This window comes from Scomber japonicus, chromosome 1, assembly GCF_027409825.1.
Source record: "Scomber japonicus isolate fScoJap1 chromosome 1, fScoJap1.pri, whole genome shotgun sequence".
NCBI classification, from domain to species: domain Eukaryota; kingdom Metazoa; phylum Chordata; class Actinopteri; order Scombriformes; family Scombridae; genus Scomber; species Scomber japonicus.
In genome coordinates, this window is record NC_070578.1 from 11,045,776 (window position 1) to 11,072,624 (window position 26,849).

At 37.3% G+C, this 26,849-nt stretch overlaps 1 protein-coding gene across 1 annotated transcript; it reads right to left on the reverse strand.

Annotated features, from left to right (window-relative positions):
- Window positions 1-11,535: 11,535 nt before the first annotated feature.
- Window positions 11,536-24,686, reverse strand: LOC128358386 (xaa-Pro dipeptidase-like). The gene is made up of 15 exons (XM_053318642.1): window positions 24,641-24,686; window positions 22,692-22,875; window positions 22,018-22,145; window positions 21,258-21,321; window positions 19,984-20,031; window positions 19,449-19,510; window positions 19,005-19,049; window positions 18,015-18,090; window positions 17,177-17,223; window positions 15,192-15,260; window positions 14,191-14,268; window positions 13,956-14,104; window positions 13,366-13,550; window positions 13,024-13,215; window positions 11,536-12,015 (listed from the first exon to the last, which is right to left on the reverse strand). Exons 1-15 carry the CDS (start codon window positions 24,655-24,657, stop codon window positions 11,875-11,877), a joined length of 1,485 nt encoding a protein of 494 aa, XP_053174617.1. The 5' UTR covers window positions 24,658-24,686; the 3' UTR covers window positions 11,536-11,874.
- Between the last annotated feature and the right edge of the window lie 2,163 nt (window positions 24,687-26,849).

Below are 26,849 nucleotides of genomic sequence, written 5' to 3' on the forward strand. Positions count from 1 at the left end.
TAGGGAGGGACTTTCTTCAGAGATGAGGATTTCCCCTGCACCCACCAGTAGGGATTTGGGTAGGGATTAATGATCACACCATATTTGGAAGTCCTCTATATATCTGATTTGAGTTGTGTTAATAACTTTTCATTATAAATGACTAACAATAAAGATAATGTTGCTGAGTGTGAATGGTCTTAACCACGCCAATGAAAAGGAAAAAAAGGGCTATGATAAAATTGAAAAAGGAAAAAGCACAAATCATATTCTTCCAAGGGACCCATTTATCCCAGTTAGAACATGGAAAACTAAAGCGGTATGGCTAGAGGAATTTATATTACCGTTCACATAAAGAGGGACGCAGAAGGGGAGTTGTAACTTTAATGTCAAATAGGACCCAATTCAATTATGAAAAGGAATTTAAAGATAAAGAAGAAAGGTATAGTAAAGGGATGATTAGAAAATGATAAATGTATATGCATGCCCAGGAAGCAATAAATATATTTTGAAGTCCCTTTTTGATGTCACAGCTGTAGAAACAGAGGGAACCTTAATTTTGTGGGTGGGGGGAGTTGGGAGGGACTAAATATTGTTATGAATCACATTGTGGACACAATGAGTCTCAAAAGAACCAAAATGCAGTTAACAAGACTCATAAATATGTCACTGGAAGAGATGGAGATGATAGATATATGGATAAACCTACACCCTTTGGAAAACAAAAAAAGATTTCAAACATTATTCAGCTGCTCGTAAAGTCTATTCAAGGATACTTTTTTTTTTAATGAATGTAAGTGTCAGCCACAGAATGAAAGAATGTAGGTTTGGAGAGGCAGATATATTGGACTATATTCTACTCTATTAAAAAATATGCCGAAACATCAGAATATGACATACAATATTGAGGTTCATTGTGGGACTACTGAAGAATGAATAAAGAAAGGTGAAGGTATAAGCAGGAATAAAAAGATGGGCTACATAGAGGAAAATAACAATGGAGCCGTAAACCTGACAATATTTAAGGACACCATTAGGGGAAAACTCATAGCAGAGAATGCACATGTAAAATGTGTTAAATTAGAGACATACAGAAAATGTACTGAAATATTAAGGGAACTGAAGCAGGGTTATCAGAATAGATGATCCAAAAGTATAGTGACAAATCAGGGTCCAAAAACAAAAATAAATTATACTAATAGATGAAGTGTAAAAAGAAACAAACCTACTATAAAGCAGGCTCAAGGGCCATTAAACTGCTAGCAAAATGAATACATAAACAACAAGTAATCAAAAATATACATAAAATCAGAGACCCTTTCACAGGTGAGTTACCAGAGGATACACAGAAAATCTTTCAGGGATTCTACAAGGAATTAAATACACAACCCACATTGGCATCAACTGTCTATCTACAAAATTATAAAAGAATAATTCATCTCCAGGTAATGATGGATACCCTGCAGAGTAGTATAATACATTCAGGGATGAGTTACTCCTAGCCTTTCAATTGAACACTTCAAAATGACAAAACAACACACGGATAAGGAACAAAGAAATACAGACCGATTCCATTACTAAATGTAGACTATCAAAAACATCCAAGATTGTAGACATGCAACTCCTATAAACTTAAAACAGGTGCAAGACCATTGAAGCAAAGAAAGATGAAGGTCCACACACTGTAGCTCCCTTAGATGTACTTTATTTGTAGTGAGACATCCACCAGTGACGTTTCAAGCTAAATGCTTTTCTTCAGATGTCTTTTAACATCACTGGTGGGTGTCTCAATGCAACTAATAGAGCTACAGTGTGCCAGACTTTAATCTTTCTTTGATAAATAAATGTATACCATTATTTCCAAACAACACCTTCATAACAGATAGAGGGAGATCAAACAGGATTTATAAGACTATGTCAGGATAATATTGGTTTATCTTCTACTTGCTCTTTTTATAGAACCTTTGGCTCAAGCAGTTCATCACAACAAAGAACTTAAAGGAGTTATATAAATAACATGTAAAATAAAATAAAACTATTTGCTGATGATGTTATAGCCCTCCTTGAACAACTGAATAAATCACCTCCTGCACTGATGAAGCTTGCACAAACATATTGACACCATTTGGGATATAAAGTGATTCAGAAGATTTATTTTTAACTGAAATCTAAAGAACATTTAATATTTGGTGATTACCATCACGAAAGAACTATCTAAACTATAATAAGATAAATCAAGAGAAGAAGACACTGACAGATGGTCTACTCTACTGCTAGATTTTAACTCCAGAATTGAGTGTGCTACCTATGCTTCTTTATTTATTCCAGTCCCTATCTATAGAGGTCCCTCAAACTCAACTTGTAACAAGGGACAGGATAAGACTAAGGTTTATTTGGGGAGACAAGAAGTATAGTTAGGTATGAAACTCTCCAGCTAACAAAAGATACAGGGGGTATGAGTGTCCCAAAACTGAAAGAATGCTTTTATGCTATACTGTATGTTGGTTGAGCCCAGTTTACACAGCAAAGTGGAAGGAAATGGAAAAAGAGTTATATGAGGAGAATATCCAATCCAGAATAGTACTGGAGATGAAGAGCATACAAGAAAACTAAGAATAATATGGACTCAATTACACTGTTTACTCTGGAATTGTGAGTCAGAATAATAATACAAAATTACAGGATAAATGAAGATACAAATTTGCTAAAATGGGTATCATTTGATAGTAATTTTAAACCGACAGGGTATGACAAATGATTCAGACTATGGGTAACCATGGGATTCACAGCATGTTGCACTTTAGAGAAGGACAGAGAGCTGGAGATTTTCCAGAATACACAAGATAAATATGATTTGGGTAGGCATGACTTCTATAGGTACCTGCAACTAAGGGACTATTTTATGAAGGAAATAAGAATAAACCTCTGTGGAAGTGAATAGTGTCATCCAAATTTTAACCAGTTTTTACAAAGAAAAAAAAAGGATTATATCCACACTATATTAGAAATTGATGACAAATAAGTATATTATCTAACTATATAAAAGACAAATGGGAATCAGCCTTTGACAAAAAAATTTCAGGTGATGATTAGTAAAACATGTGGAGAATACATCCAACATCCACCAATTCATGAATATGGAGGGAATTCTCTTGGAAAAGTCGGATCCTTTTTTAAAATTTGTATCACGTCCAAGGTCAAGAGCAAACATTTAAACATAAATCTACCATGCTGGAGAGAATGTGGAGTATTAAATGGAGACCACTTGTAAATTTGGAAATGCCGCAAAATAGTTATGTTTTAGAAAAGGTTTTGCAAAAGATACTAGGATATGATATCCATATGACCTAGATGGTACTCTATTTGTGTAATTTTAATGAAGAAAATGTATATACATATATATATATATATAAAGGATTGGTATAAGGGATCGGTATCTGGTCAAAATATTGTTCATAACTAGTGGAAAAGGTATCTACTTAATGGAAAGAAATATATCTATATATTGAAAAAACTGACTATTTGAAATTGCAAGAAGCACAGCTGGAAGAAAAGTTCAAGATGACTCAAGTTTACATTCATTTTTGATTGTTCCAGAATGATGGCTTGACTCTCTCTTTCTCAAAAAAAAACAAGATAAAGAATTGAGTAACAATACTAGAATCCATCAGTATTCAACATATAGCTGCAACTAATAAAAAATATGTTATCTGTATTTTACATTTTTAAGTGTTATACAGTTCATGAGGACTGTTTTTGAGAATTATTTGAATACATTACAGAATATTTTTCTTGTCTCATTCCTAAACTGATTCATGTGATACGGAGGGTCATCCATCTAGAGGACAAAGACAGTATTACAACTAAAGATTTATACTAGAAGTTGCACCTTCTGTAAATTATATACATGCTGATTTAATGAATCTTCATCTTCATGATTAATTAAATTTCTTTCACTTGGGGGCACAAAAATGAATTAACACTTTTGGATAAGTCGTTGAAAGCTCCAGAGGAAGCTGGTAAATGAACCTTGTGTAAAGTTAGTCAAGTGAAATAGTAAGGTTGACTACAAGTGTCTGTCTGAGGGTAGTCATTCAGCTTTTCTTACTGCTGGTGACAGGTCTCAATGAACAGAGTCGGATATGAACGTTTTGATCTCCTCCATGGTGCAAACTCATCACCCTCCAAAAGTAATAGATTTCCTATTTCCTATTTTCCTATTTTCCTACTTCTTAACTGGATTAAGTGAAATGTTAAGATGTGACTGAAATGTTTAAACTGATTAAATACATTTTGCCATCTCCTGTGGATCTGACTGTTGGTGGCACCAGCCATAAACATGGATTTTTAAAATGTACATGTATATCCACAGAGAAGTGACTAAGCATCTTATTCATATTCAGTGACATACTTCATATACTGACACCTTCTGCTGATGAGCACCCAGCACCTCAACTGGAGCTACTGTGAGTTGACTGTGCCTCCCCCACAACCTGAAACCATCTGTGGTTAGAGTTCAGGCAACATTTCACCTTCCCCTCTACACTGTCCTCATCCTGAACTTCCTGTAGCTAGGCTTCTTGTTGTTTGGTTATCACTTCTCAACTCAACTCAACTTTATTTATAAAGCACTTTAAAACAACCACAGCTGAAACAAAGTGTTGTACTGTACATAAATACATACATACTTCTGCACCAAATATCTCTATATCTTCATTATTGATAACAGAAACAGTAACTTGTTTTGTTCTTCTACTGTCTGGAGACTTTGAGTCATACAAACCTGACTATTGGTGGTTTGTGATGCAGGAAACTTCACAATTTAAGTACATTATTCTCACCACAAGGTAGCCTCCCATATTGTGCACATCACTGCCCAGCAGGTGCCCCAGGTCGTGAGGCATGAAGGAGCCATGTTGACCTTCGACATGCCCTCCAAGCTGTCATTCAGGATGCCGATTATCAGTTATTCAATACTACCATGATTATGAAGTATTATTAAGTCAAATAACTAACATATGTGATTCAAAGGCTAAACCTTTGTACAGCTTAAACATAATTTACAGATTTTTTCTGGCAATTAGTTTGTATGGACAGGAAATACAAAGTGGGAGCTTTTGAAGAAGTGCATACAAAGAAAACATGATACAAGATCAAAGCAACAGCAATAAAAAAAATGTTTAAAAAGCGTGTACTGACAAAGTTGAGAATTTAATACATGTTGAATGTTTTAAGGCTTATGAAAAGGTCAAACTCTTTATTCCAGTTTTGATTTTGTATCAGCAATAACAATAAGAATTTTCAAAAAAAAGGTAATCTACAACTGTCATACTGACCTATATGTAGTTTAATGTACTTGCACATGTACTGTGTAATATACAGTAATACAATGGAGATGTAGGAGGCTATATGATCATTTTGGGGCCCATGTTAACAGAGCAGCCACACAGCCTGCCTGAGCCACATGTCTCATGCACGGATGCTGTGGCACATCAACTAGAGTCTGGTTCTCGCCAATTTTTTCTGCATGTTGGCACAGTTCTCAGTACAAATAGACAGTGAAAATGATCTGTTGGTAGTCATATTGACAAAATTTCACTATAGTTTCAATGTCTATGTCATACGGCAGAATATTGTTTTGGATTTGTGTTAGCTTTGCATGTTAATTCTCTGCTCTGGTCTCTCCCTGGGTTGCTACACACTGCTCTCATTTGTTGCATGTAAAAAAAAAATCCAGTAGTATACATTCAAAGACAGTGTACTGCCTCGCTCTTCTTATAGGTCATTAATTGCACCCGGACTGAATTTAATTTCAAACAAACAGATTACAAACATTCATTAACACCTAACGAATACCTTTGACACAAAAGGCAAGCATGATTGATAAAAATGTCTCACAAATCTTCATCCATAATGATGCTGTAGGCTGACAGCTAAAACCCTTGCGTTTCACAGATAGTGTGAAATTAGTTTTGCAGTATGCTGGAACAGGCTGCAAGGAGGGAAAAAGCACTCCTTCAAAGAAAAACCCTAGCAAGAGAAAGGAAACTAAACAATTTCAGCACAGCGGAGATCAGAGAAAACACCTAATAGCTGAAGGGCTTTCACTGCCCTCTTTCCTGAATACTTTTAAAGAATTCATTCACTACTCAGTCATCAAACACTTCTATAGATCTCAATAGCATCACGGTGCTGTGTGGGGTGACAAGCCCATATTTCCTGGTTCCTCTCACACAGCAGAGGCAAAAAATGTGGACTATACTTCTGTACAGGTTTCACATGCTTTATGACCTACATAGAAAAGGGATATCAAGTATTTATTATGCAATACATGTTTAGAATGGGATTTATCAACAGAAAACTACAGCCAAATTAAGCCAAACTAATTTGAAAGAATGTTCACCATATACTCAATGTATGGTACTTCATGGGATATTCATGTAGCTAAATTACCACCAGATGGCGTCAAAGTTGGAACATTTCTAATCCTACTCTTTTTTTCCCCTGTGTGTAGGATGGTGCAACAGCTCAAAATACTTGACCCACTGTACATGTTACACATGAGGCTCCGGTCAGACACAAGACATAGCCTATAACACTTTGTGAAATCAAATGCTACGTGGGACACAGGCATTTAAAGTAAGGCCCATATTTTATATGTACAGTAGTTCAGGTCTGTAGAGTATTAATTAACTAGAAAGCAGTTTGAGAAACTATTGGACCATGGAGATGGAAACATTTCTTGCTGTTTTTTAAGCTTCTCACCCTCCCCTATCGTACCCTTTTATATTACAAAACTGGAGGACTTATCACTTGAGCAATGGCGCACAAAGGGTTAAAAACATTGGAAAGACTGATTTTCTGTTTTTACTGTACACCTCTACGAAGCGTAATGAGTGGAAAAAGATCAAAATGTGAAGTTTTGTGCAAATATAAAACAATACTTTATTGGTACAGCTTTTGGTTGATTTTGTTGATTATTGTTGTTTTGTTAATTGGTAGACTGAAAGATCCTGTATTAAGTTACAATTGACATCATTCATACAGCTTTAATCTTAATATGTTGAATTTTTGTCTCTCTAATACCTTCCTCAATCGTTACCCTGGCAGATGTAGTGCTGGACCTCAAACTCCATATCTGTCTCCAGAAGGCAGCTGCAGGAACAGACAGAACAGAAGTGAGACACCAGCTCTGTCATTACACTGCCATACGTTCACATTTCCTTTCTGATCCTTGTTATTATTACTCTTATGTTTTTTGGCAATAATAGCAGATGTTGCACCTTAAATTGCTGATAGTAGGATTTCTACAATAATAGATCCAAATCTATAACACAATAAACAGACCATTAATAAAGAGCCATGCAAGGAGGCATAGAAGTTCGACCAAGTCTTTCTTCCAAGGAGGTGTGCCTGCCTGAAAAGATTTCTTCCTTATTTTACAAAATGTCAATTAATCTGGAGGGTGCCAATTCTAATGCCAAGGACAACCTGGCATGCATGAAGTCCATTACATCTGTGTACCGTTGCTTCCAATGCTAAGAGGAAAAAACCCAAATTAAAATCCCTGCTTCTGATTGCAGACACACAATTACCTGACTGGGCAGCTTGTGAGAATTTGACTGAAGAAATGTTAAGGCCACTACGGAGGTCACTGCAATCTTTATTCTAGTCTGTGGGCTTTCCCAATTATATTTATCATGCATTAATTAATCAATTACCATTCCACAATGACTGGTTGTAAAAGAGTGTTGTTCACCTGGAAGAAAGAACGCCCAGAAAAATTATAAATCTGTAGAAAGAATTTTAGTTGTTCTTGAAATCAGCACTGCTTTTGATACAATAGATCAAGAACTTCATTTAAAACATTTGTTTGATTGGGTTGGTATATCAGGTCCTGCTTGACTACTGGTTTAAATGTGGTCTTTCTAAAAGAATATTCGCAGTACTGCTTGGTAGTTCCTCATTTTCCACTGCTTATATTACTTCAGGGGTGCCATAAGGTTCCATTCAGGGTCCTGTCCTTTATCACTATATGTTTCCATTAGGTCACGTAATGCAAAGACATAATGTGTCTTATCACTGTAATGCAGATGATACCCAGATATCAAGCACCCTAGATGACCAAAACTGAGCTTTTGCTGTCTCAAACTCTGGAATGCACTTCCTTTAGAGATCGGTAACAATGTACCAATGTTTTGTATGTGTGTTTATGCTTCTACATGTATATTTATGTTTTTGTATAGATTTGTATTCATGTGTGCACATATTTGCCTTTATTTGTTCTTGATTTACCTTACTACTGTTCTGTCTCAGTAATAGTTATTTTACTGTCTCTACTTTTATTTAATCTGAAGGATCTTAAACTCGCTGCTGGCCTGACACCACTTCAGGGTTACTAATGGATACATGGATGAATAAAAGCATATTCTTGCTAAATGTGTTGCATCTCCCATAGCAGACTCACAACTGCACTTGTTCCCAGAATCAACTGAAGTTAACAAAAAGTTAATCCACAAACTAACATGTATGCATTATAGAATTTAGTGAGTTTACTGGAAAACAAAAACAACTAGAAGTCTCAATAGCAGTTTGCTTGTTCCAGTTGTACATTTTAAGAGAGTTTTTTTAGTGAGCATTCTTCTTTCAAATGTAACCCATCTCTGTAGCTATCAAAACAATAGCTCGATTCAAACCTCAACTTTAAACATTACATAGTTCCACTGACTTACAGTAAAAGCATATTCTGGTTAGCGAAAGTGCTGTCAAAATATGGAAAACTCAACTTGCAGTGGTGATGCAGCCATGGTATAATGTAGTGCAAACAAGATGTTGCTGACTGGAGTCATGCTCCACTTTCAGCTGATTGGCATTGTTCTGCTTTCATATCTTCAGGGAAAAGAAACTTCACTAGTAAAACTACCTTCAAGAACAGTTTCTGAGGTAACCTTGCTGAAGTTTTCTGAGTGATGTACTTGGTGCATGCTGTGGGAATTTCTCAGATACATATTGTATTAAAAGAACATACTTTCCAATATTTCTTCTCAGGAAGCAAGCCAGGATTCAAGACTCTCAATATAGATACACAAAAGCAATGTCAAAAATTTGAATAGCTTTCTTTTTCTCCAGAGATATATTCATTGAGCAGACAAAACACAGATTCAGAATAAGAGTGAAGTTAAGATGCCGTGGGATAATAAGCAGAGCCAATAAATAAGGCAGTGATTAAATAATATCAATAATGTGTATTAGTATAGACTTTTTAATATCCCTATAGATTATTGTGGAAGGTAGAGTGCTGTTGGTGCATATTCTGGTACTAAAGATACCATGGTACCACGCAGGTTGGGAAACTACCAGTTATGGATTGATTACTTCCAAAATAAAATAATAATACAAATTTGAGATCATGCACATTACATTTAATGCTAGCTGTCTTTCTGCAGACCTCCGGCTGACATGAGATTGGTCTGTTACCTATCACATTTGATTAGGTATCATCTAGGTCTTCTACTATACCTAATTTCTCACTGAGTGTGAGATTGAAAAAAAATTTCAGGAGGGAAAAAGGCATTTCAAGATATTGCATCATTAGGTCAGTAACCTACATTCAAATGTTTGATGAGACAAGCCTATTAGTGTTACCTGGGCTAAGATGGATTTTCGGGCCAAATATTTGCAGTGACCTAATGTTTAGTGTGAAACATTTTAATTTCAACTGCCTATTGTGAAACATGCCAAGGAGAGCAATGCAACTTCTGGTTCACCAATTAAGGAGCTCAGCCGATCTCAAACAAACAGGATATTTCATATGAAGGTATTTGTGAGGTAAAGGACATTGTGTCAAGGACAAACATGAGACATTGTTTTTTTTGTGGTGGTTGCAGTTTATTCTTGATCACACTTGTTTAACCATGTTGGTGTCAAAGACTTGAACTGTTAATAGTTTTCATACATAGTGCATATATTTGTAAGATTGGACAGAACAGAGACAGTGTTCCTGCTATCTTGTTCGGTTCATTACATGTGACAAGTGTTCTCTAAATTGAAAGAAAATTTGATGTAGTACTTAATTCCAGAGTCACAGTAAACTACAGGGTAGTGGGTAGGATGTTATTACATGCCAGGACCAACAGAGGGCTGCACTGCAACCTGTTGTTTATGCATAGGTGAGTTATGTCAAGCCTTTGGCCTTTCTTAAACTGATGTCTCAGTTGAAGGTTTCCGAAACATGTGTTTCTAGTTGGAATAGTGTGTGTTTGAAAAATGTGAATGCTTGTTAGTTCCCAGAAGGAAGAAGAAAGTAAATAATAGAATTATGATGGCCTCTTAGAAGAAGAAGGATGACTCTAAATGGTTGTGTATTTCTGCTGTGAGCTGCTGTCTGTTCCAGTGAAGAATTACAGTGGCCCCTGGTGGCCAATACTTGTAAGAATTAACCTGTGAAAGACAGTACACGACTGTGGTGTGTGTGTGTTCTTTTTAGCCCCACAGCACCATTTAAAAGTATGTTTTTTTTTCCCCAGGGAAGCTCTGTGTTGCACCCAACACATATAAGACCCACGGTGAGGTTAACCTGTGGGAAGACGTTCTGAGTTATGCTGAAAGAGGCTTATTTCAGATAATCAAGACTGGTGGTGAGTCTGTCCCCGATGGGAAAAGGGTGGTTCCGTTTGCTTATGGCTTCAGAGACCAAGGAACTAATTTATGGTTGTGTACACAGGGTGAAATACTTTACTTACTTAGTTTCCACTTTTATCTTTTGACAATATTATCATACCCTATAATTGTTAAATAGGTACATAGTGTAGTTCATTTCTTGAACCTTAAACGTTACAGTAAATAGTTTATAAACCCACTTTCTCTGCCACAACATCCTTTTCATTAATCACATACAAAACATGTAGACCATAACTCTCAAACATTGAGCAGTCTTCTATTATAGCTGTCACCAGGTCCCTTCAAACACTTTCTCCACAACAGGTTAGCTAATCGGTTACAACAGTGATTTATCCTTGTTAAAAGTGAGGCAGCTTCGTGATACTGAAAGAAGCTTAAAGATAGCAGACCACCCCATTAACCCTGCTTCATGGTACAGACCCCTGATACATAAGTACGTTTATAAACTGAATGTATGTTTATATTCAGGCTGACTCAAGTATTCAATGGATTCAATCCAAGACAGAAATAACTATTCTTAATGTGTCAACATGACAACTTGACTTGATTTTTCCAAGAATTTTCTGAAATAAACATAATTATTAATTGGTATGCTTGACAGCATACTTTTCTAGTGGGATTCCTAAATTGCTTCTGTTTTTATATCAAATAGTGGATGATGTACAAAGACAAATATACAACAATACATGTTTAATTCTGCCAAATCTTCATAACATTATGACGATAAGAGGACTAATCTGGCAATTGTGTGGTTTGCAGAAACCTTGGGGCCCAATGTACTGATCTGTATATCCTTTAAGAAGAGTGTTTCAACAAAATACAAATTGAATTAGCAAATAAAAGCCTGCTACAAACATTAGCAAATTATTATTTTTTTATTTATTTCAATTTCACAACATATTTGAATCAATGTTTACAAAGAGGAATATAAGAATAAGAATCATTTAAAAAACATTTTTAAATGTATTTACCAAGAGGCACAGAAATTAATTATTAATACTATTGAAGTATTAAAAGATGAGTTTTCCCTTAAAGTGTTGTGTTGCTAATATTTAACACTATTTTAAAACCATTATGAAAGATTAGATGAGATACTGCATGAGATTTTTAAGTTTGCTTGCTTATGACAGTTATGTTAATTCTGTTGCTTTGGCTGAGTCTTGATTATGGATTTGCTGACATCACAGCTAACATCTTGGACTTTACTGAGAGTTGTCATTTCTCACTGCTGACGACGGGGCTGAAGTCTTTTGCAGAGTCGCTCATGAATGCCTCAATCTCCTCCACAGTACGAGGGACACAGGTCAGCAGCTCCATACCAGTCGCTGTTACTGCAATGTCATCTTCAATGCGAACCTGCACATAGAGATACAGTGATCAGTTCAACATGGTAGAATCAAGACTATCAAAGGCCAACGCATCATCAAATGTAATTATGTGAACAGACAACTTCTCATATTTTGAATTTGATCTGTAATAACATGGAAGTTAAATGGAGTTAAATGTGATCCTACTTTAAGCATTTATAGGAATGGTTATGTTTTTTGGACAATGTCATAATATTGGTCATCATTCCTATAATTTATGATAATTGACTGATTCACCTACATAATAGCTGAGGTCAGACACAGTGAAACCAACAGAGTAAAATACTCAAGTAATTAGATAACAAAAACCCTCTAAATTTATTGTATTTAAAAGTGAAAAAGTTAACACTGAACTCATGACTCAAACTGTCAAAATGTCTCTTTGATCAGGATTATTTGATCAGGACCTCTAAACTTGGGATTTGTTTCCAACCTGATATTTGTGCTATTTGCCATGTCAAATCCTAGAAATGAATTAAAGTAATTAAAGATTTAATTACTGAGTTTGCGTTACATGGTTTTAAGAGATTAATTAGTTAACCTTAATAAGGGTTAATAATGCGAGTTGTCAGTTCAGAAAGGTTTTTATGAGTTTTTGTTCAATAATGGCTGGATGCCTATTACTCATCAGGTCTTTTTAATGAATTCTCTTTACAATTCATCAGGTTCTCTGATATTTTGTATTTAAATCTACCTTAACATTTCCATATTACTCCCTAAACCCTGCAGTCTGTGACTTTAACATCTTCAAATCCATGTCTAATGCAGCAGAGTGCAGACAGTGAGACAAGGACAACAACACTAGATAGATATGACAGAGACTGCTTAAGGGATTGTAAGACATTTTGGGACATTTTGCCTTGCAACCTTGTGTGTGAATTGCAGTATTAGTGGGCTTTGTAGCACTAATCCTGTAGACAACTCGACTCATGTTTACTACCCCTCTGGTGAAACCAAACTGTGAAACAAACAAATAACAGTGTGCAGGCAAACTGACCCCTCCGAAGCCACGGAAACGAGCCAGCACTTGGTTGTTGATGAAGCAGCTCTGTGCAGGGTTGGCCAGGGCCTGATCCAGCAGGTGGTTGATGAAGTATATACCAGGCTCCACGGTGAGGACCATCCGCTCCTGCACCAAGCGGCCCATTCGAAGACTCCTCAGTCCAGGCTCATCTATACGCTCCACCCCCTGGACAACAAGACAGTTTAAAACTGCAGTTAAAAAATAAAACTTTGTTTTAAGTTTCCTGATATAGTTTTGGTTTGGAGACTGATACAAACCTGACTACTGTTGGTTTGTGTTGCAGGAAACTACAGAATCTAAGTCAATTGTTCTCACCTCAGGGTAGCCTCCCACATCGTGCACATCGATGCCCAGCAGGTGTCCCAGGCCGTGAGGCATGAAGACGGAGCCCATGTGGACCTTCATCATGTCCTCCAAGTTGCCATTCAGGATGCCGATCTTCACCAGCTCCTCCAGGTGAACCCGGTCAGCCAGGCGGTGCATGTCAGTCCACTTTACACCTTCAGAAGAAACACAACAGAACAAAAAATCATTGTTGTTAAAAATCATTGTTTAGTTTAACATACAACATGGAAAAGTATTCAGGTAATTATAGCTCAACCCATAAAAGGCATCACAAAATCTAACATTCTTAATAAAGATTTGTTTTGTTTACTGAAGAACCAAGGCACATAGTGAATGGAATGTCCACCTATTGGTGATACTGATAAATCTGTAGTAAGATCTTAAATAAGATTTGGACTTAGATACAACAATAAAGGTACTCATAAATTGCAACAAAATGAAGTGTAATTCACCTCTGTGCTGGTGGTACTTCAAATCAAAGATCAAATTGAAATACCCTTGCTCAGTTTACTTTATAGGTCTGTACTGTGACCTCAATAGTTGATAACTGAGATGATAACCTGGTTTGATGGCAGCCATGACGGCTAGGGAGGACTTGAGGACTGCCTCATAGATGGCTCTCTGGTCTGGAGTGAACTTCCCATTGGCTGGGAAGGAGCAGGTGATGTCTGAGGAGTAGCAATAGTACTCTCCACCCATGTCGAAGAGACTGCAGGGGACAAACCATCTCAACTGTTTAGATCAACTTTGATTTCAAAGTGCTTTGTGTTAAGAGTTAAAAAACGATCTACTCACCACATGTCTCCATCTACAATTGTCTTGTCATTGGGAGCTCCAGCATGACCATAGTGGAGAACAGAGGAATTATTGCCCCTGGTGATGAACAATGACATGATTACATTAATTAGAAAGACAGTACTAACTACATATCTACATGGTGGTAATTGCATAATGTATGACACATATAGCTACTACTAAAACAATTTTAAAGTAATAATGTATTTCAGTAAAGCATCAATGGCATTCCAGCCTTTTCAGTTCTCATCAATCTCCCTTTACCATTGACTAGAAAGCCTAGACATGTTGTCTCTTTGAAGAATAATTGTGATGGCTTGGTCCTAGTTTTTCAAGATCTTCATTTGAACAGGAAAACAACTTGCAATCACTGACCACTAATCCCCAGAAAATGCTCATTACACATGGCCTTTAATACAAAAGGTCAGAGCATGATTAGCGTTTCAAAATTCTTCATCCATAATGATGCTGCTAGCTGGCAACAGAGAATGATGCTTTGCTCTGTTTTCCAGAGCATCGTTTGGTTTGGCCAACAAGACCCCTGGGATACTTAGTGAGTGCCAATATCTCTACAACCAGCTACGCATCCTGATGATACTTTATGTTCAAACCCCTGAGGGTGGTGGAGTGCCACAGACACTTGAGGGTTAGAACAAGAAGCATGTCTGTCCAGTTACACATGAACCCTTTTAACTTTCATTGACAGTAGGGTCTTGATTGAACTTTGTGTTGTTGTTGTTGTTGTATTGGTTTGGACCATATTATTTCAGACATTTTTGTTTGTTCATTGATGTTCAGGTTAACATGTGCATACATAATTTGATCTCAAGATTTCAAATGGCAATTTCTCGAACATCAAAGCACACTGTAATAGATTGATGGCAATATTCTTATCCTAGACGGTGTGCAATTATTCAATTATGACATTAAGAAAACCAGTATGTAAGTAATTTAGCACATCAGAAATAAAACAGGCAAGGAATGTATTGTAAAGCTCTCACGTTCCACAGATGCAGGTGTACGAAGTGTGACGCATTCCTCCTTTGGTGTAGCAGTAGTGCTGGAACAGGCTGCAAGGGGAGGAAAAAAGCAAGTCAGCAAGGAAACTAAACAAGAACGGAAACCAAAAAAATGTCAGCACAGCAAAGATCAGAAAAAACACCAATTAGCTAAAGGACTTGCACTGCCCTCTTCCTGACTCCATGCTTTTAAAGAATTCATTCAGCACTCATTCTTTAATCATCACACGGCTGAGCACATCAAACACTTCGTCTCGACAGCATTGCAACGCTGTGTAGGATGACAAGCCCATGAATCAAAAAATTTTCTACAACATGTCTAAAAGCTTCGTTCTGAATCTATATCAATCTTCCATTTGATTATCACCCTGTTCCTTTAATAATGTATTGGCCTCTTATTTAATCTTAATTCAATTTAGGGATGTGTCTTTAAGACCGAATAATCGAATTGTCGTTTGCGGAGTCTAAAGTCGACTTTGTACAATGGTTGTTTTTTTTATTTATTGAAAAACCTTAGTAAAGAGTTGAGCTGTGTAGTCTACTATGAAGGGTTCATTAACAACTACTGCAGAGCAATTCTCACTTTCAGCCACTAGGGGGATCTCTAAGTTTTTGTAAAGCTCCTCCACCTTATTTTGAAGTAGTGTCTGACACAGAATTTTTACTCCTGCCCTTTGACTTGGTAGTAAGTTAGCCTGCTAGCTAGCTGACTGGAGGGAATATGATGCAGACAAAACCAGACAAAAGTCCAGCGTGGAAAAACGACCGACTCATCTGAAAAAGCTGCTGACGGTTACTAGTATGTAAACATTTGTGACAAAAGTCACTGAGAAAACTAACGTTATGTCTCTCACTACTAACATGATTGTAAAAAAAGGTTAAAATACTATTAATAAGGTAATGACACTCTAAAATGTTAGAGAGATCCACCAGGCATAGAAACTCATCATTCTTCCATTATCATAATATTCCGTGAAAACTCTGACCAATCATATCATTCGGTCCGAATGATATGATTGGCAGAGCGGCCTGCCTGTTTCCCCCTTTCGCATTACGTAATCACGCACACACCCCCACCCAGAAGAGAGTCTGTTGTGAATCCACAGCATTATAATACATCCATGATACACGGAGATAGCCGTAAACAGACAGTAGTGAATGACAATGACCGACAAAAGCGGGCCACGGCTTCCACCTCCAGCCGCTCCCACGGGGGAAAAAAAACTATATAAAAAAAACTATCGTAGTGCGCGTTCGCGGACGGGGAGTGCTGGGGTGGGACATAGGGAGGAGGGGTTGTTGCTGTTCAAGTTTTTTCAAAGTGCTGTGTGAAATGCAAGAAAGGTAAGAGTCGCTTTAATGAATGTGTTTCTGTAAATAATTAAGGGCTAATTATCATTTAAATTAATACAAGTGTGCGCAGTTAAAGCTTGCTGTTTATTATGAATATTGAAAGTTATTTTACACTCATTATATATATTTAGCCCCTGTGAATGTTGGCATGTAGCGAATATTGAATTAGTCGTCACTTATACCTACCAATTAGTCGACCCTGGCCCATGCATATTCCTAATTCAATTAATTAGAATGTGTGTCCAAACATTTGACTGGTACTGTAACTACAGTATACAGTCATTTCAGGTCAATCAGTGTCCTTATGGCCCCGTGAAGCGTGAAATAATGTAGTGCACTCACAATAAGCAAAAACTCTACGGTACTGATTTCATAACTCAATAATCATACGGTTACTTAACTGTCAACATGTACTGAGGCATGACATTTCTTTTGGCTCAAATTGCCAGTTCATCACTTTCATGATTAGGATTTAAGGACTTAACTCATTGACTAGAGAAGTTTTTATTTATTGATTGATTCAGTCCCAATATATAAGTATAAAGGGCATTCTATTTCGTGACTCCAAACATGCGCCTATAAAAGATGACCAACTGATAAAATGCATTACTTACCTCTCCATTTCATATTCTTTCTGTCCAGGTTTCACATGCTTCATGATCTACAAAAAAAGGTGAGTTAAGTGCCTAAGGTCATGTTTTTTGTGTAGTGTCATTTATTATTTTATTTTCACACAGAGTTTACATGCAAAAAGGCAATTATGAGCTTTTCCTGAAAGTTTCTTTTTCCCCCACTTAGTTTATTGGACATAATACTGTGAATTGTGGATTATTCCCTTCAGGATAGTCTACAGTTTTTATTCAAAGTGGACATGAAGAGTTCATAAGTGCCCTCACACAACTGCTGATAGAGAAGAACATTTTCTATTTTTATGCCAGAAAGGATGACACAAAACACCTGGTTCCACACCTCAGAAACTGTGTCTAATGATCACACTCTTAACAATAGGGAAACAGCAGGGGGAAAAATGTTGAATGCTGATGTGACAGTGAATTCCCAGGGCAGATCACATTAAGAGGTTAACTGCTCCACAGCCCCTGAAGAGGTTATTCATTGTGAGAAGTGAAATTTCTCTTCACAAGTGAAATATTGCTTTAATGTTACAGATTGTTGGTCAAAGGCTATCACAGTTAACTGCTACCCTCCAAGCTACTGGATGAAGATAAAATCTATAACATTTAAACAGTTTATAGCCTTAGAAGATTCTGACTTCTTGAATCATCTGGGCAAGTTTTAAACTCAATAAGCTTTACAGTTTGCTTTGATACTTTGGGTGTTTAATTTTAAGCTCTAAACTTTCCATTTCTTTCGTTTCCTTTCTCAAATTGTTTGGAAAATTCAAATATATCAATGTGAAAGTCCTTGCAGATTAATATATATTATCAATCTTACCATTTTGTGAGCTTCACTGGAAATCCTGTTGGTGTAGCGCAGGACCTCCAGCTCCATATCTGTCTTAGTCAGGCGGCTGCAGGAACACACAGAAACAAGAAGTGAAGAACCAGCTCTGCTGTTCATACATGCACATAAAGCACTAGCAGCATTTACATCCAAACAGCACAGAATTCATACCACCAGAACATTAAGAATGCAGTATCATGTGATGGGTGAAAGGAGACATTTTTGAATTGTATCTACACTGCTAATAACTGTCCTCCATCATTCACAGAAAGGTTGTACATACTGTACATAACACCTGTTGTTTCTTGAAATTCCAGAGGGAAACTTTCTCATTATCTACAATTACAGAGTTTCCACCAATTTCACTGATTTAAAACTGAGCTTCAGACAACATCAGAACTAAACTGAGGCCATTTCTTATTACTTATGAATGTGAATGCTTCACTTTAGATAGTAAGAAATGAAATAAATACTGGAGAGTATTCAGGATTCCTTCAATGATAGAACCAAATACAGCACACAGTGCAGTTAATAACACAAATCAAAGTTAAAAACCCCCCAAAACAAATCAAAAAAGACCATTAATAAAGAGCCATTTGAAGGGGCATAGGGGTTCAATCAAGTCTTTCTCCCCAGGAGGTGTGCCTGAAAAGCATTCCTCCTTATTTCACAAAATGTCAATTCATCTGGAGGGTGCCAACCCTAATGCCAAGGACAACCAGGCAAGCACGAAGTCCATTACATCTGTGTAGGCTGGCTTCTAACACTAAGGGAAAAAAAAACAACCCACAGAAAAGCCCTGCTTCTGATGGCAGACACACAATTACCTGACTGGGCAGCTGCAATTGCCAAGGTTTGCTAGTTACATGCAGCAGAATCTGACTGAGGGAATAATTTGGAAATGAAAGGAGACACTACAGTAATAATTCCTATCTTGAGTGGGCTTTCTCAATAATATTACTGAACATTTTAAGTACTTACCACTCCACAATGACTGGGTGTAAGAGAGTGTTGTTCACTTGGAAGCTGATTTTAAAACAAAACAAAAACAGCAAAATTATGAATATAAATGCAAGTTTATGCAAATGGTTATCCAACCATTGAAATAAATGTGATTACTTTTTCAAAAGTTGTCAGGTTCAGAGTGTAGAAAAGATAAAAGGCTGTAATATATACATGTTTAAAAAAAGAACAAAGAGCAGTAGTAAGGACAACAGGACAACATCACCGTTAAATGATAACCTACGAGCAAAAGCAAGATTGTTTACTTAATTAAACTATAATCAGAATTAGGTTAATCAGTAACAATTGGTATGCATGAGAGACTGGTGCATCCTTGGTTATAAAAGAAAAGAAAAACACAACAATAACCTCCCAGAACAAAGTATAATTATGTTAATGCAAATTGACTCCAATTAAACATACCGGCTAATTCCTTCAAAGGAAGCTTCACGGCAGATGCTCCCACTATCTGTGTTCTGTCCTCGCTGCATAGAAAAAAACAAACACGTGAAATGAAATCACACATGGGTCCAATGCTGTACATAGATTGGTCTGTGGCTGATCATCTATTCCATTGTCACAGAAAGACAAAACGTTTTTGAGAGCTTTTGGAATTAGTGAATCATTCTTAAACTGCACATTTTAGCACTCAGTACAATAACATTTTTTGACAATCTTAATATTTCAAACTTTAAATAGCAGGTATTCTGAGAATTGAGAGGATTCAGAGGATTTAGATTTGTGGCAATGTAACAAACAGCTTTGTGTTACATGACTTCAATAACCATAACCATGTTCTACGGCGATGCCGATGCTTCCTCATCCAGACGTAGCCTCCGAAGGGCCGACTGTGGGGCATCCAGCTTACTGTGATGCACTGTCCTAACTACACTCTGAATGAGAAAAACTAGAAATGGATACAAGAAGTAACTTAAATGTGGGGAAATAAACTGTATACCAGTGTTAGGAGAACTGCTGGACTCAGGTTGGTGAGGACATCAGCAATCTGTAAAGAAGCAGACAGGGAGTAATTAGAAGACTGAAACACACAGTAGAGCAGCAGATTAATCTGCTTTCAGGCTGCAGAATAAAGGTCACTCTGGCAGGCACCGTTGTGGCTCTGTGGCCTCTCTGGTCCTCAGCAGCACACTGAATGACAAACCTCAAGCGACTTTATTACTCCTCTGCTAACAGCGTAAATGTCAGGTAAAATATCCCTGGCTCAATGTTCACAGACACTGTGTTGATATTTGAGGATTGCTATTATTACCCAACTAAATCCAAGTTGAAGCTTCAATACATCAATGATTAGCTGCAACAATAACTTCAAAGTGTCAACTAACTTAATAAGTCACAAATTTGATATCTTCTCATTTTCACACATAGCCGAAAGTTTTTGACTGTTTATATGTATACCAAGCCTGTAGTACAAGTTTTTAATGGCTGGATGATATTTGTTCATTTTAAAAGCCATTTGTGTAACCCACTGGAGTAAAACACATTTGTCAGTCAAATAAAGCCGAGCAGAAGATTAAAGTTTGCAGAGCAAACAGAAATATACAAAACTTGGGAAAAACAAGGGTAAACAACAAACCTAACCTAACGAATATTTGCAAAAATTAAAGAACTTATTTACAGCCTAACAACATACTGTAGATCATGGCACATACTTAAACCTTAACAAAAGAAAGATAACCTGAAGCCTTTGAAGTTATTAAAAACATAGCATTCACATTTCAAGTCTTGACAAACCGTTGTCCTCTGCAGGGTGCACAGTGTAAATATAGAAATTTAAGTAAAATTATATGTGATTATTTCACATGAAAACTGACAGTCTGAATATGTTATTTTGATTTGTCAACTGGCACTTCTCCAAAATAGCTGGGGAGCTGTCATCCCTCCAATATCGCTCCCCTGGGAATCTGCTGTCAACACTGATATGAATGACTGTTTTCCAAAATTCTCAAAATAAGTAATCACAGCCATTTAACAAGTCTATGGATGCACTACTCAGTGACCTTATAGTCAAAGTTCAGTTACTGCACAGGGAAAAGGTCGGACACACACACACACACACACACACACACACACACACACACACACACACACACACACACACACACACACACACACACACACACACACACACACACACACACACACACACACACACACACACACACACACACACACACAGGTTGGATAGATGAGAATCAACAAAGGTAGACTTACATCACAGGCGTAGTGCACCTCATCAACAGCATACTTCTCCTTGAAGTGCTGTTTAGTATAGATCCTGTCAACAGATGCAAAACACACAAAGGTCAAATACAGTCCAGAGACAAAAAAAAGACCCAGACACAGGCATTTTAAGATTCGTTCTCTAAAAACATATCAGATGAGATAGAGTGCAGAACTAAAGATCGGAGGAAGGAAGCATAATTAATGAAGAACCTGGTACCTGGAACTTGCATAAAAGTGCCAATCAAGTAATTCCTCCCGAGTGAAAATACTGGTCAAAAGTCTGCACGTTACTTCCCTGTTTCCCAGTAATTATCCCCCGATTGATTAATCAACTAATCGTTGCTACTCTAGCCAAATGTGCAATTTATTTCTATTCATCTGCAAGTTCATGTCTTTTAAGTGGAATTTTAGGCCTTTTGCAGGAGGATTCATGATATTCAAAACAATCTACTTATTTGAGCTCATTTGTTCTCTTCTCACACATGTAGCATGTGGACTGGATGACTACGGCCTCTGTTTAGTCAAATATCGTTTATGTGTCGACAAAAATATAATGTCTTTAAGGGTTCTTGGCAGCATTTACAATGAATTAAATCATCATAAACCCTCTTACACACAGTGTAAACATGTTTTTGTATATTACTGTGTAGCACATGACCCTTTATTCAAGTTACAGCTAACAGCAAAAGGCCAGCGTGTGATGATTGTTGGCTATATACACCATGCTTTGAAGATTACTGTGACTCACTCTCCCATCCAAGTGGCATAGCTTTCAGGCAGTTTGGGAACAAAAAGCATGGATTTCCCTGAGTCCACATCAATGGCTCCGTAGCAGTCGGGCTCGGTTACTCCAAAAGACCAGTGGAAGAAAGACTCCTACAAAAGTCAGACAGTCAGTCAGGGCAATAGTGAGGGAGATTATAATAGTTAGCTTGAAGAAAGCAAAGTTAGAGATGATCAGATGATAATATAACATGTTGTGTTCTGATTAGGTCACATAAGTCCACACAGATGAATACAATACTTTCAATGTGTCCTTTGATTTTTGTTAAAAAACAACTACAGTTACAAGAATAGAGGCTAGTGTCACAGAACTGACATCATAAATACAAGAGTTTTCTCTGCAGGGTGTCTGGCCTACATATTTGTGACAGAGTGAGTGTAATAGTGCCAGAGAAACTCAGAACTGGTCCTCAAATTTGAGAGGAGCCAGGTGAAGTTTTTGGGGCACCTCAACAGAATGCCCCCTGGTGCCTTTCTTTAAGGAGAGGAGACCGAACCACGGCATTCTGAAGGAAACCTAAATTTACTGTTAGCTGAGAATCACCTGAGCATAATGGCTGCATGGATGGATAAATGTATGCAAGACCTTACCCCCACCCCAGTCTCAGTTTTTGCACCAATCCCAGAGTGACTACTTACCTGTCTGAAAAGGAGGTCTGTGTCCGTGCAGAACCTCTGTTTCTGCTCTCCTCCCTGCAGCACCACAACAGACTTTGACACCAATCCATCTTTGGCTTTCAGCCCGTTGCACAGTCTTCGACGGTTCTCAGCAAAGAGGGCAGCAGACACCCTCAGGGTCTCCTTACCCAGCCAGTAGACAGGTCTGAAAGGACAAGGAGACGTATGTTTGGAGTCCCAGTTTGGACTAGTGTTTGAAAAGAATAGCTATTAAATGGAAGACTTTGTGTCTAGATTAGGATTTCTGTGATGTGGTATCATCACTTTCTGTCAAGGACTGCAAGTTTTTCCAAATCAATACGTTTTAATCTCTCTATCTGGAATTATGGAGGTTGCACTAGAAAGTTATACGAAATTTTGTGAGAGAATTCAGGAGAATCATCATTTTAATTAAGACCCATGATATTTCAGTCATATCTCAAGTAATCCTTCAGATATGACTGAAACATAATGAGATTTGAGCCTGAAGATGTGTGTGAACTAGCCTTACCAGGCTGTCCTCAGAAAGCATTAAGACAAAATTAGTGATAGAGAACCTTGTAACGTGTTGGGTCTTGGTAGTAAATCTTGATCTCTGGCCTGTGGCTTTGCTGATAAGATAAACACATTCACTGTCGGCTGAGTGTAAAGGTGCATCTGTATCTGTAAAGATACAGCCACAGTGAGATGGTAGATGTTGTTATTGAAGAAGAGGAGTCACAATAAAGTACTATATTGCAATCCAACACCTTGCCATGGCATTAAAAAAAGACCTCATGATTCTTAATAATATCCAACTTTTTAATTTGTGTTAAAGTTCAATGTTCATTTTTCTGAGGGCATGGTTTCTGGCATTCTGAATTAACATCCTGTCATACAGTGTACTATCGTTTATTCTAGTCAGCAATTTGCAAGTTTATGACACATTTGTGATTATCTCAGCAGATCTGTGTGTGGTTTTATCTAATGGTCATCAGAAGTCGGTCTGCATTGTGTCATGATGACAATGGACTTTGTACTTTTGAGATCACAGGATAATCATAATCATTGAAACATAATTATTTTATGATATATAGCATGTTACCTGGATGAGAAAACAGAACATAATTATAACAAATCAGTTTTCCTGTACTGTTTATATGTATAGGTTACAATATTCATTTAACAGTTTTAGCAGACACAAATGTAATCTGGTACAGTGCCATATGCAATTTTGATTTCTGCAAATCTTCTTACTGCATCCTATGATAGTATATTAACTTCTGCTTATTTTTTAGAATTGGATACCAGACTTCATAAAGACAACACAATGAATCCAATACAAAAGCTAATAATAAGTATAACAGTAACAAAGGGACAGTGGGAGGCAATATTATCACTTTCAGAAAGTGGCAAGACAAATAAACATAACAAAAATGCAGATTTTGGACATATTTTTGTGTGTATATATGTTAAGTCAGTCACTCATTAGTAGTTCAGGCTACCAACAGGTGAATTTACTAAATTACTAAATGTGTCTCGAGGTCGGCTTATAAATTAAGACATTGGAAGCAAAACATTACATTTCTGAGGAGTTACAATATTAGACTGAAAGCAGTTAGAGGTCGGTAAGTTCCGTTTTTTAGTTCGCTAGTTCGAAACTGAAAGTGAGTCTTTTTTGAAAGTGAGAGAAAAAAAATCGTTGTTTTCAAATGTTTAAATATGTGTAGCATTCATATAAATAGTTGTTACACCCTTACAATTTGAACTGGTATGCTGGTTTGACAGACAGGGTAACTTGGTAACGGTGGATCTGGCTGGCAACAACTTATAAACCTGAGACATAAATGTTCCGGTGGTCCGGAGCTAACACGACTATTGATTATCTGACCTGGGATAAATACGTATTCTAGTCAATAAAATGCTGTTAGAGAGAAGAAAACACAACTCACTGTGGTGCTGCAGCCATGATGATGAACTGGTCCAGACTGTCACGTGAGTTTTGTACGTCTCATTAGCAGCTGACGTGCCCAGTGCTGCGTTCAAGACTTTAGGAATTACCAGAGTCTCGATAAAGTTGCGTTGAGGAGCTATTCTGAGGGTATTTTTCTATCTTTAGCAGTTTTTTATAAAGTGCAGTGACCAGTAGGAGCAAACAATAGCATTAAACAAGAACACGTAAAACAAAAAGCTAAGAAGAGGAGAGAGGGTCAACAATTTCAGGCCAGTTAACTTCTACCACAAATAATAGTGGAAATTCCTCAGTCCGTAAATGTCACATCATTTCATGTGACACCAGTCGTTTCTCCATTTATGACCACAATTATATGAAGATTGCATGATGTTAAACAAGTCAACAGGGCAAAGGTTTATCCACGAGCTTTGTTACTTGGATACAAAATTTCATATCATATATTTATTTGTATTCTCTCTCTCTCTCTCTCTCTCTCTCTCTCTCTCTCTCTCTCTTTCTCTCTGTCTCTCTCTCTCTCACACACACACACACACACACACACACACACACACACACACACACACACACACACACACACACACACACACACACAATTTATTTTAATCTCTTTAATTATTGTGCTAGTTTTGACAGAGGCTGTAGACAACTTTATCAGCAGGCCAAAAAAGTTAATCTGTGGCCACCTACCATCAGACTTCTACTTTTTAAAAGGAATTCATTTTAATGTACTTGCATCCACAATCTGTATAGGAATGCATTTTATTTATTGTTTTGCATATGGAATGACATTCACACACATACAAAAACAATATAGGTTTAGTTTAACATTGTTGCCTGTGACAAAAATTAAGACGAGGAGTCATGAACTCCAGTAGAGCTAATACTTAGTTGAGTAAAATGTGTGTCACAGCATGCAACACCTTTATCTGCTAGTGGATTAATAACCCCAAACTGCCCACTGTTGAACCACTGTGACTCCTCGTCCAGAGACACAGGACAATAAATGACTTTTAAAAAATCATCAAAAGCTTGACTATTCTTTAAATAAAAGAAGATTGTTGCTTTCTAACACACCACAGTAGTTATGTCACTGACAGCCATAAGTTGCACCCATGTCTCAGACAGTCTGATTTGGATATGAGAGCTTGGCTAAAAGAGAACAGCAACTAAACCTGGAGAGGACTAACGACCATCGTTGGCTACAAAAAACCATCACACCCCCACACTGCTGACAGTCAAGGACTGACACGGGTCACCTGGGACAGATTCACATTCCTCACTCAATTCACTCACTTCTCAGAAGCCAGTTCCACAATTCTACCTTGAAATTAGGATGTGTTGAGTGCTGATGACTTCACTAATTTAATGTACTCCAGTAAAGCTAATACTTCGTTGAGTAAAAACAAAAACACAGTGGATCAACAGTGGTCTGTTTGAGGTTATTCCATCCACTAGCAGATTTCTCCCCTTGTATCTCTGACAATCTGATAAATCCTAGCAGGTGATGGTAGCTCATGTAAAGGCACTATGACAAAATATTGTTTCCCTGAGACACAGGGCATGCAACACTACTCATCAAACACCGATCCATTATTGTAGTGTCAAACTTGGTCACACAACTAGTTACAATTATGTTTTTTCTGTCCGAATCAATGTATCCATATAGGAGTGTGAGTGTCGCTTCAAACCATTTAACAGGGGACCCGTGTCATTTTGATCAAACTAAGAGGGGACTTCAGTCACTCTGTACAATCCAAGAGGGGACCAACTTTTCTGTTTCAGAGCACTAATTTCAAAACAAAATTCTACACATGAAACTCTCTTTAAAACTCTGCTTCCTGTTTTTCTGGGTTTGAGAGAGGCTGTAGGTACTATCAGGGCCAAGTCATTTCAAGTTGTAAGGATGCTGAAGTACAGGAAAGTCATTATCATTTGCAAAGCCAGATTTACCTAGGCTGAATGTTCCTAAGTATCTTCCCATCACACAACAATAGTATCAAGCTCAACATGCCTAATGTATTCTGATGCATCGTTCATGTAATTGAGGGTAAATTAGTGCAGGTTGTTGTTTCAATGGCACACTCCAGACTGGTGCCTACAAACACATTTGTGTCTCAATAGCAAAGGGGCATGGTGTGGTAAAATTGTTGATTTCAGCCGATTGGATCATTGCCACACTGCCTCTA

What these genes read in the sequence shown, in the direction of transcription:
- LOC128358386 (XM_053318642.1), bottom strand. An exon ending in TATGCCACTTGGATGGGAGA is followed by an intron (nt 21,322 to 22,017) that starts GTGAGTCACAGT and finishes ATCTGTTGACAG; the next exon opens with GATCTATACTAAACAGCACT. An exon ending in CCAGTGAAGCTCACAAAATG is followed by an intron (nt 17,224 to 18,014) that starts GTAAGATTGATA and finishes CTTTTTTTGTAG; the next exon opens with ATCATGAAGCATGTGAAACC.